This window comes from Engraulis encrasicolus, chromosome 9 (genome assembly GCF_034702125.1).
Source record: "Engraulis encrasicolus isolate BLACKSEA-1 chromosome 9, IST_EnEncr_1.0, whole genome shotgun sequence".
Taxonomy (NCBI): Eukaryota; Metazoa; Chordata; class Actinopteri; order Clupeiformes; family Engraulidae; genus Engraulis; species Engraulis encrasicolus.
In genome coordinates, this window is record NC_085865.1 from 46,999,192 (window position 1) to 47,011,691 (window position 12,500).

The 12,500-nt window shown below is 43.6% G+C and overlaps 1 protein-coding gene across 1 annotated transcript in view; it reads right to left on the bottom strand.

Moving 5' to 3' along the window:
* Positions 1 to 12,500, bottom strand: part of drd2a (dopamine receptor D2a) — a 56,099-nt gene that overhangs the window by 48 nt on the left and 43,551 nt on the right. The window contains exons 7-10 of the mRNA XM_063206314.1: positions 10,658 to 10,720; positions 10,480 to 10,591; positions 6,311 to 6,451; positions 1 to 140 (exon numbers count right to left, since the gene is read on the bottom strand). The exon at positions 1 to 140 is cut by the window's left edge and continues 48 nt beyond it. Of these exons, the coding sequence (XP_063062384.1) occupies positions 1 to 140; positions 6,311 to 6,451; positions 10,480 to 10,591; positions 10,658 to 10,720 (456 nt within the window). The remainder of the gene's footprint in view (positions 141 to 6,310; positions 6,452 to 10,479; positions 10,592 to 10,657; positions 10,721 to 12,500) is intronic.

Here is a 12,500-nt window from a genome sequence, read left to right on the forward strand (position 1 = left end):
GGTGGTGTATATGATGGGGTTGACGGCGCTGTTGACGTAGCCGAGCCAGGTGCAGGCGGTGTAGAGCTCCAGCGGCACGGCACCGTGGATATTCAGGATGTGAGTGATGAAGAACGGCAGCCAGCACACGATGAACACACCTGTACAGGGGACAGAAGATACACACACACACGATGAACACACCTGTATGGGGACAGAAGATACACACACACACGATGAACACACCTGTATGGGGACAGGAGACACACACACACACACGATAAACACACCTGCGATGGGGGACAGAAGATACACAGACACATTCACAAGCATTTTACATTACAGTAAATTACATTTAGCTGACTCTTTTGACCAAAGAGACATACAAATGACAAATTGAGTCAAAGCGTCTGCCAAAAGCAATGTAATGCAATGTACCCTTCTTAGCATCTGCACTTGTTGTTCTGTATATTTCCTGTGCACTTGTATCTGCTAGCGATGTTGGCTATGATTATGTCCTCGTTTGTGAGTCGCTTTGGTTATAAAGTGTCCGCCAAATGCAATGTAATGTAATGATATACACCACGTTCCACATTATTATGCAACTGATATTATTAGCTGTTTCCCCAAATAATCAATGCAAATGACAGTCGTCATAATTTTCAAGTCATCCGCCATTAGAGTACAATTAAAACGTTTTTGAATGAACCTTCCAATGATAACGGTATTTTTTAAGTAATAAAAAACTTAAAATGCTCTGTTCCACATTATTACGCAAAGTAGTTTTGTAGTGTTGTAATCCAAATTTCTTTCTTTGTTTCCCATTTACATCAACACAGTTGGATTTTTGTACCTTCTAAATTACATTTCAATGTTCAATACTTGATGATAACCTCTTTGTCTTAGTAACTGGAATGCTGCCTTTAACATTGAAGTCAATGGCAGGGCATTGCATGGGAGTTATGGAAGCCCAGATATCCTTGATGCTTTGCTCTCAACTGTTTTTGTTTGTTTGGTCTGGTGACCCACACTTCACTCTTCAATATACCCATAGATTTCCATGCCACGTTTAGGTGCTTTGGTGGTATCGACATTTAAACTCACCAGACATAAAACCCCATTGAAAATGAATGGGATGTTATGTCTGGTGAGTTAGAATGTCATCATCTCCAAAGCACCTAAACGTGGCATGGAAATCTACGGGTATATTGAAGAGTGAAGTGTGGGTCACCCGACCAAACAAACAAAAACAGCTGAGATCAAAGCAGCAAGGATATCTGGGCTTCCATAACTACCATGCAATTCCATCACTTCAATATTAAATGCAGCATTCCAGTTACAGCTTATAGCAAAGTTTTGAACATTGAAATGTATTGAAGGTACCAAATGCCAACTGTTTTGATGTAAATGGGAAAAAAAGAAAGAAATTTGGATTACAACACTACAAAACTGTTTTGCGTAATTAATTGGAACAGAGCATTTTGGGCATTTTAAGTTTTTTATTATTTTAAAAAATACCGATGTCATTGGAAGGTTCATTCAAAAACGTTTAAAATTGTACTCTAATGGCTGATGACTTGAAAAATATGACGACTGTCATTTCTATTGATTATTTGGGAAAACGGCAAAAAATGTAATTTGCGTAATAATGTGGAACGCGGTGTAATGTAAATGTAGTGTAATGCTTGACATAACTTGACCAGGCTGCCAAAGTCATTTAGTTTAAGTCCTTTCACTCAGTGGCCATCTTGGCTATGCTTCCGGTCTTACTATTTGGGTTACAATTTCAGATTAGTCATGCGCGGAATTTCACGACATACGTTCTGCTTCGCAGTCTGTGAGATGAAGTGGCAGCGGACTCTGTTGCAACCCAATGCGAGTAGCTTCCAGATGTGAACCGCACATGTCATCAGCAACCAACTGGCTGAAGCAGATTCTCAGGGCATGCCGCTTGACTACAAGCAGTCATAAAAGGTTGGGTCGAGACGGCGAGATGATTGGATAAATGACAGCGCAGCTCAGCAAGCAATTGGCTCTCGTTACCGGACAGGTGGGATATGTGCAAGCACGCGCCATATTAGCGTAGCGAATTGCACCCGTTCATTCCTATGGGGGCTTTTTGAAGTGTTTCATCTCTTATTAGACTGTCTCTGAGCCTGCCCAGTCAGTTCCTCTCAACACTGACTTACGTAGGCATAGGAACCGGAAATGGGGATACAGTGGTGCGCATCCCAACTTTTGGCCTCCCTAAATGAGGCTTTCTCTACCTTTACTGTCGACAAACTAGTGGAGTGCAGCAGCAGTAACAGTGTTAAGAAATAAAGAATGAAGAAAAAAAATGCACCACCACTTCAAAACTCGTCCCGGTGCCCTTGTACGTACTGTAGGATGTACTGTATATATTGACAGTATATATACAGTATACTGTCAATGACTGTATACCTGTATATTCATAAAACATTAGACTGGAAGTGAACCCGCCCCCTTTTCTCGGATATCCTGGCAGCAATTATTTGGAAGTAGACCTGAAAAATGTAAATGAATTCACAAGGGGGTTCACCTCTGTCAAAAATGGCTTAATAACGTGAAAACTTCCATCAGCACACTATACTAGGACAATAGTTGGAGTGTGTTGCTAAATATCGACACAATTAACTGATTGTAAAATGTATTTTATCGACTCACGTGATTTGAGTAGCTACTTAGCCTCACATTTCAAATATGGTCCTTGATTAATGTGTCACTTCATGTTCATACAGTTTTAGTCCATTTTCCTGACAGAGGTGGGTGTGTTATCCATTGATTTGCATTGACTGAAGAGCACAGGTCTACCTTCACAGGATGGGGACTGCACTTGGCGTTTTACAGTGCTGTCACAAATTGCCGTGTCACCTCTAGTGTAATGGTCTACCTCTACTATGACCTGACAGCACAGGTGAAGGCTGAGAGATCATTGCACCAATGAGTGCACACCCTTGTGCCAGTGTGTAGAGCTGATCGACTTGCCCATCGGGGGGGGGGGATGAACATGAGAGCTTTTCAAGGGCCCAGCCTCCAGGCGGGTGGTGAGGGTCAATTGGAAACTATATGAGATCTTTTTTGGAGGGGAAGGATGGCCAATAATTGGATTCTCTTCACAGGGCCGCCCAGTCACTCTCTCTGGGAGACCTTTCCAGATGTGGGTGTTTCGTTCGCAGGGCTGGACCGGCCATCTGGTATACCGGGCATTTCCCGGTGGGCCCTGCACCCTTGTGGGCCCCTATTTTCAGAATTTTTGAAAATAGGGACCCACGAGGGTGCGGTCCCACCGGTGAGTCAGTTCTGCACCGCTAATTATGAGGGGGGGCCCCTTAAGCCAAAAGTGCCTGGGCCCTATTTCTCCCCCAATTCAGTCCTGTTTGTTCGTATTGCCATCAGCAGAAAAAAACAACAACAAAAAAAGCACAATTGCACAATACAACACAAGTGCTGTCTGGCTCAAAGTCAGACAGACAATGAAAACAGGAGATGGATCAGTCTTCACAAGCTTGCTGCACGCAAAAGGCACCCAAATCGATACCATTGGATGGCGCACTTTTGGATTTGTTTCAAACGAAAAATAAAAAAAGAAAGAAAGAGGTGTATTGATTTGGAGGCCGAGTGAAAGGAATGAGGGTGGGCCAACTTTTCTGGCAATGTGAAGCAGACAGAGAAAGTAACAAAAAGTGCGAGTGTAGCGGCCTTCAGGAAACGTTATGAACACTTTCCACAAAGAAAGAAAGCAGGAGCACAGCGTACATGAACTAAACCAGTGCTTCCCAACCTTTTTCTGTTGTGAAACTCCTTTAGGATATTTTTGCACATTTCGCACATTTTCAACTTCTTTGCTGTCTCTGCATTTTATGTTGAATTTTATAGGGAAAATAAATACACGTATTAACCAAATACCTCTACTAACAAATCAAAAAATGTTAACCGTTTACCTGTGGTCTTCCCATTTTTCTGCAAAGATCCTTTTCTCTGAGACAACACCACTCCCTACATTACATTAAATTACATTGCATTATTTGATGCTTTCATGTTATTCAAAGTGACTTACAACTATTAGGGAAGAAAGGAGTCACCGGAGCATCTTCAGATGTGGAAAATAACTTGTTTTATTGGGCAAGCGGCAAGACTAACGTTTCGACGTTCACACGTCTTCTTCAGAGTCACTCCTTTCTTCTGTGACTCCTTTCTTCCCCTGCATTTACCAAGTCCTTTCCCAAGACGCACCAGATTGTGAAGTGCAGGAGCGCGGAGAATATCTCTCGTTGCTGACTTACAACTATTGTTTTTCAGGGTTGGTTACTAGAGGTGCTTAACTCGAATCTTTGAGGCGTCCGGATTGATTGGATCATTCCAAGGAGGGTATCCGGATTAGACGGATCAATCGGATCACACGGATCACTTATTTAAAATAAATAAAAATAAATAAAAATAATGTATTTTTAAAAACGTTTCTGCCGTTAAGTAGCTATGCGCCTCGCCTTTGTTGTTCCATTTATCAATTCACGTTGATAAATCAAAGAGTAAGACAGTTTGATCAACAAAACTCACTTTATGAATGTAACAGCTCCTAAACTCATGCTGCGATCCGACCCACCTGGGTCTCCTCACTAAACATGCAACCACAACTCGAACAGCCTTTGGCAGCAGTGAAACGGCATGTTCCTGGTTTTGCAATAAATGTGTGTTTGTATTTAAGAAGACTAAAAGTCAAACATTTGGGAGCAGAAGTCTAGTTGATCAGGGACAGTCAGGAGGCGAGCAGCAGATGACCTCTCGCCTCCGCTGCCGAGTTGCCTTGCGACTCACACACTCGTGGCAAAAACGAAACTTAAACGTTGATCCGATCCGTAGGGGATTCGCTGCTACCAACAACTCAGTCAGGATTCGTCTCACCGAGTCGCCGAGGGCGCCGCTGCTGAGTGACTCGGACGAGGGGAGTGACAGCAGCAGTGGCTTTAAAGACTGTAGCCTACGCTGTAACGCAGTGAGTGATAGTAGAGTCACGTATGTAGACTATAATTTCCCTAAGAGTAGCCTACAGACTGAGATGTTAAAGCCTTGGTAGAGCACTGTTAACATTAAAATGTAGACCTCAACAGAGTCAGAAGCACATGCAGGGAGCGGGGATCCGCGACTCAAACACTCAATTGGCCACAACATAGGCTGGACAGATCAAACAGGCTCGATGAATGACGAGGCGGGAGTTGGTTCAGTTTTACTCAGTGAGTGTTCGTGACTGAACAGCATACTAGGGAGATTAGAGAATGGCTGTTGTAGTCAACTAAAGAGGATATATTCCGGTTTCACAATTTCTCGCGCTGTAACTGCCATTTTGTTGACATATTAATGAAATGCCGTCTGACCCGCCTTTGGCGGATCAATGCACGACAGCCATCCGGTCTGTTCGGATGAGGTCTTGATCCGGCTCTCCAACCGGATCCTCCGGGTTTTTTATCAGCTCTATTGGTTACAGTCCCTGGAGCAATGTGGGGTTAGGTGCCTTGCTCAAGGGCACTGCAGCCATGGATGGAGATCAGGGGGAATTTGAACGGGTAACCCCTAGATTGCAAGACCAACTCTCTTACTGCTTGGCCACGGCAGCCCCTGCAGTACCTCTGTAACCTCCCCTAGGGGTCTTGACCCCCAGTTTGGGAACTACTGGATTGACCTTTGATCTTCTGTGTTCATTTGAAACTTTGTGCTATGTAGTGTTGATGTATTGGTGTCTCTACATAGCCTTGGTTACATGTATGCTATTGCAGGCTGCAGACAGGAGACAATATGTTCAAAACAACCACAGATGTTATTGAGCTGTGTGTGTTTGAAAGCGAGAGAGAGAGAGAGAGAGAGAGAGAGAGAGAGAGAGACAGAGAGGGTGTGTGTGTGTGTGTGTGTGTGTGTGTGTGTGTGTGTGTGTGTGTGTGTGTGTGTGTGTGTGTGTGCGTGCATTTCAGTGTATGGTGTCGCTTGCCTAGGATCTGTGAGCATGTGTGTGCGCATGCCCACGTGCGTGTGTGTGTGTGTGTGTGTGTGTGCTCACAAGCGGGAGCATACCTATGTTCCCCGGGTCGTATATCTGTAAAAAAAAGTGCCCTGACCAAAACTAACCCTAAACCTAACTTGTCACAGGTGCAACAACAATAACGCTTTGCCATGCGACAGCAGTCTACTTGGAAGCAGCGGGAACATAGAACCCTTTTTTTTCCCCGGGTGCGGGGATCATAGGACCCGGAGAACATAGTGATGAGCCCACACAGGCGTGCGTATGTGTGTGTGTTTGTGTGTTTGCATGTAAACTTGCCTAGGACGATGGCCAGCATCTGCGTTGCCTTCTTCTCCTTCTGCTGGGAGATCTTTCTCTTGCTGGAGCCCCGGAGGGACGTCTGGGTCTTCCCATTGGGCAGCGCCTGCGTCTCGAAGGCCCGCGTCACCCGGGGCACACCGCCACCTGGGTTCAGGGGCTCACCTGTGTCTAGAGGTGGAACAATGAACGTGAAGATGAATGTCCGCACACTTGCCTCTGTGCTGCTTTTCGTTCATTTTTCCGTTTTCGAGCTATTCACAGCTATTCACACCACTACCTCACTAGAGGTGGAACAATACAATCATCATATTGATCAATCCATCATATTGATCTTGGTGTAAGACTCATCAATGCACATTGAACAGTACAATAAACCCATATCACTGCACTCATGTTGATAGAATATTGCATGGTTATTTGATTTGTTTACATGAAAAAACATTATTTTTGATGGCCAAGTTATGGTAGAAAGTAATTGATTAAGAGTAGGCCTATGTAAAAATATGTTTCTAGGGGAAAACAAAACAATGATCACCCTACCAAGCGAATTTTATCTACAGTCTGTCTGATCTATTGTTATTTTTGATGATACTGTATCTTCTGCTGCTTATTGAGCTTTTGTTAGGTGCCAAACACCTTGACGGTCAAAGTGTTTTTTTTTAAGTGAAAGTGAAGTCAAAGTCCACCTGGTAAACAAAATTGAATTAGTGAGTGCATTACAATATGCAACCTTGCCTCCTCCACTTGCGCTTGTCCCGCCTCCTGGCCCCTCCTCCGTGGAGAAAACAATAAAGACTGTTTTTCATTCACCATCCCAATTGCAAATGAGGAAAAGACTCTACAATTGAGCTTTTGCAAGATATTGAAATATAATGCTGTTGTCACTGATGTCATCATGACATATTACTTCCTGGTACGAGGAGACAAGCAAGTGGAGGAGGCAAGGTCGCATATTGTAACGCACTCTATGCCTCACCCGTGCAAGGGGCAGCCAACAATGTCGCCACAAGGGAGTAGTGTGGCAGGATGGTACCATGCTCAAGGTACCTCAGTCATGGAGGAGAGCACTGCTTAATTACAGTATATCACGAGAGATGAACAGACCAAGGATATGGATCACTGGAACCATGTTGTGTGATCTGAAGAGACCAAGATAAACAAATATACTTCCGATGGTGTCAAGCATGTGTGGTGGTAAACAAGTGAGTTAAAAAAAAAAAAGTGTATCCTATCAAAAGCCAAGCATGTTAGTGGGACTGACATGGTTTGGGGATGCATGGATGCTGTCAACATTGGGCAATCTGAAATACACCTAAAAGCAACATGCATGTCAACATGCACTGTGACTACTGAAGCAGATCATGATGTTCTCCATAGGATTGCATTCAAATCTCACACCAATCTATTTAAGCCAGATGCACACTCAAAATGTAAAAGTTCAATGCAAAGAACGGTTGAAACGCACACTGATGACCTCCCTTTTCATCCCTTTTCATTTCGTTTCATTTCGAGGCGATTCGAGCGAACTTCTCCCCTTCTCTACCGGATTTTCATCTGGGGTGTACTCACTTTTGTGCGTACATGTTCAAACATTAATGGCTGTATTTTGTTTTTTTCTGAGTGAACAAGAAATGTAAGCGGTTAAATATGTTGTTAAAAGGTCACTAATCATTGTGTCAAAGTGAAATTTTGTAATGCTTTCCTATGAAAAGATATACTCACAAATCTGCAAAAACTGTGAGGGGTGTATTCACTTTCGTGATAAACTGTACTCCCCCCTTCACCCTGGCTAGTCGGGAGTTGAACCGAAAACCTTAAGTCTGATGCCTTAACCGCTTACCCATGACAGCCCAGAGATAAATTTTACAGATCAATATCATTGGGTGCAGCAGCAGGTGAGTGGACAGTGGGTATACTTTTTTCCCTGTTATTTGTGTGACTTTTTGCCTTCTATCTGAAAAGTGTTGGATGTGCGGGTACTGTCAACGAAAATTCTTTTGGCTTTCCCCCTATACAATGCCTGCTGTTCCCCAATGCCAGCTTTATATCAGGTGATGTTGATTTACCGATATGATCTCATAAACATCAATATCTTTTGGAGGTGACATGGTTGTCCATCAATTTCTCAACTCACTTCAGTCGAGTGTGTTATTGCATTTTGTTTGCAGTTGTATTTTTGTGTTGCAGTTGCTTTCTTCTCACTGTGCTACTGCTGCAGTTTACTGTTAAAAGAGAATTTTGGCCAATTAAAAAAACAGCTGTACAGTATTAGCTTGATTATCACCGACGTTCAAATCTCTTCGAGACTTGGTCTGACCAAGAGCATAACAATTAACGGCATGAGAAAGATAAGATAGATGAGAAACGGCATGATTGACCTGCCTCCCTTAGTTTGCTTATGGTTGTTTGCTTACCGACAAAGTGGGAGGAGTTCCCGTATATGTGGGAACTCAGAAAGTACTTGCATTGCTCTTGACCTGACTTAGTTGCAACACTGAAAGTGTTGCGTCACTAGGAGGGCACAGCCTGGCTAGTGCAGTATTACTCAAGCTACCCTTGGCTTCCTGATGCTTCTTCAGTACTGAGAAGTGAGTCAAGGGTAGATGGAGCAATATTAATACATGTTGAAATTGGACGCAACTCAACAGAAGTTGTTACTGTTTATTCATTTTTTTGCAATGTTTACATCCTAAGAAATATCAGATTAGCAATACAAAACCCAAATGGCACTTAACAGCTGTGGTCAGAAGACTCTGGTAGAAATGAAGAGTAGACATGAAAGACTACAGATATACAGCTTAATTATTAAAATACAAAATATCCTTAAAGGGACACTGTGCAGGAAATGGTCAAAAAAGGTACTGTAACTATGCTGCTCATTGAAACTGGGCTGCCTATTGCCAAATTTTATCTTTACATGGAAGTTTACTAAGTAATAATAATAAACACATAATAAAAAACACATATTTTCTAGTATGGTCCAAGTACAGTAATTTTTGCAGCTAAAAATGGCTATTTTTGGAAATTCAAAATGGTGGACCATGGAGAAGATACCCCATTTCATGTCGGAAAAGTGCAATTTTTCCAGTCATAATGAATACTTAGAATTTGATGCTGGTGGTAAGTTTTCATGAAAAAGGTAACATTAGTGAATGGGCAGCACGAATTCTGGAAATAAACAACAAAAAATATCACACAGTGTGCCTTTACAGTTTTTCTCAATTGGTTTTATACATTTCTCACAACAGAATAATCATTCTCAACTTCGTGTTCAATTGTGACTTCCTGCTGTTACCTGTGCACATGGTAAAATATGTTTCTCGTAGTTTTCAGCATTTAGCAAATGCTTTCATCGCCATGCAAATGGTTGTGTACAATTCTCAGTGTTTTTGTACATTATCAATTGATTTTGTCGTGTTCTGCAAAATGCTTTGTTATGATAATCTATGAAAGATCTCACTCCCCAACACATTTACACAGTGACATAACATTTTGATGGCTCTGACACGTTCACAGACACAAAAACCTGGTTTTGAGAGATTGGCCAAGGGTTTTGAGCAAGAGATTGGGTTTTGCAGGTCATCCATGGTGTTTTGCCACTTGTTAAATCTTTTTTTGGAAATGAACGTGATGTTTTGCAAAATGCGAGTAAGATTCGAGAAATGCACAAAACCAATTGAGAAATACTGTAATAGCTCCAAAGGCCCCCTGTCTATGCTGTACATGTACGTGTCATGTCCTGGGCATGTACATGTTGTAACTCTTACGGTAGTCGTAGTATCTCTACTCTCCCCCATGGGGAAAATTTCTAGTAAGTGGAGCATGAGACAGGAAAACAAGTCAACACAATCAGCCCGTTCCAGGCCCCAACATTCATCCCAAAGAACACATTTGTCCCAAAACATGACAATGAAATGATGTGTGATGTGGACTTTCCTTAAAAATGCAGATTTTTACATTTATTTACTTGGAAATAGTCATGAAAAAAATACAATTTGGCAATAGGAAGCACAGTTTCCATGAGCAGCATATGGTAGTTGCAATACCTATTCTGGCCAAAATCCTACACAGTGCACCTTTAATGCAACGTGATGTAATGTAGACCCCACAAAGTCAGCGGTCCTTACTCGTGCTGCCGTTCCTCTGCGGGCCTCCAGGGTTGAGGGGAGCAAGGGCCTCCATCGTGCTCCCGTTCCTCTGGACCTTGGTGGAGCCCTCTCCTGCAGGGGACGAAGAGGAGGCGCTGGCATCCTGGTTCTCCCCTCCTCCTCCTCCTCCTCCACCTCCTCCACCACCTCCCCTCTCCTCGGCTCTCCTCCCCTTGGTTGGAGAGCTCCCTGGCACGGGAGGTAGCTCCTCCATCTCCACCTGGCTCTCCCTCGGACACTCCTCCTCCTTGATCAGGATCTGACAACACACACGCACGCACACGCACACGCACACGCACACGCACACACACACACACACAGTGGCACAGTTCGGGAAAGTTAGCATAGACACAGAGAGCATGTTCACCACACACACACACACACACACACACACACACACACACACACACACACACACACACACACACACACACACACACACACACACACACACACACACACACACACGCACAGTGGCACAGTTGGGGAAAGTTAGCATAGACACAGAGAGCATGTTCACCACACACACACACACACACACACACACACACACACACACACACACACACACACACACACACACACACACACACACACACACACACACACACACACACACACACACACACACACACACGAGAGAGATACTACTGCACTGTAATAGAGAAAGAGGACGTGATAACCCCCCCCACACACACACACACACACTAACACACATACATGTGCAGAGGCATAATATATGTACAGAGACAGACACAAAAATCCTCCCTTATAGTTCACCTCCTCTTTGAACCGGACACCACACACACAGTGTGAGAGAGAGAGAGAGAGAGAGAGAGAGAGAGAGAAAGGGAGAAAGGGAGAGAGAGAGAGAGAGAGAGAGAGAGATATAAACGCACTCCCACAACAGCGACTCAAAGAAGTTCAAAAGAGAAGCAGAAAGAGAAACAGATTAAAGAGAGAGAAGGAGAGAGAGAGAGAGAGAGAGAGAGAGAGAGAGAGAGAGAGAGAGAGAGAGAGAGAGAGAGAGAGCGCGATAAACGCACTCCCACAACAGCGACTCAAAGAAGTTCAAAAGAGAAGCAGAAAGACAAACAGATTAAAGAGAGAGAAGGAGATGATCAAGCAAGAAGAGAGAAAGAGACAGAGAGAGAGAGAGACAGAGACAGAGACAGAGAGTGAGAAAAGTTAGAGAAAGAGAGACAGAGAGAGAGAGAGAGAGAGAGAGAGAGAGAGAGAGAGAGAGAGAGAGAGAGAGAGAGAGAGAGAGAGAGAGAGAGAGAGAGAGAGAGAGAGTAGTAATTTATCAACGTACTACATCCTCCTCCATCAGGAATTGACGACACACACACACAACGTACAAAGGGGGGAGTGAGTAGTACACACATGTACCAGTCTTTAATGACGTAGAGCAACAGTAAGCTTTGAACAAGATCTGAAAACAAACATGATATGCATGCACTTGCTGATAAGAAACACATACAATACATACCCGCAGAGACAGAACAGACACACACACACACACACACAGACATGCACGCAAAAACGCACGGATGCATACATGGAGACAGAGGTTTGCTAGGGGTCAAAGATGTTTTTCCATGTGATGTAAATTATGAATATAAGGAATGATGTACCTGAATGAATGATTCAGTGTGTGTGTGTACTGTGTGTGTGTGTGTGTGTGTGTGTGTGTGTGTGTGTGTGTGTGTGTGTGTGTGTGTGTGTGTGTGTGTGTGTGTGTGTGTGTGTGTGTGTGTGTGTGTGTGTGTGTGTGTGTGTGGTGTGTGTGTGTGTGTGTGTGTGGTGTGTGTGTGTGTGTGTGTGTGCTTGTGTGTGTGTGTGTGTGTGAGAGAGAGAGAGTGTGTCTGTCTCTGTGTGTGTGTGTGTGTGTGTGTGTGTGTGTGTGTGTGTGTGTGTGTGTGTGTGTGTGTGTGTGTGTGCGTGCATAAGTCATCTAAATGCACCTCGACCACCTGACAAGTTCATGCCCTGTTGACAGTCATGACGCAATTATTAGTCAGTGTGTGTGTGTGTGT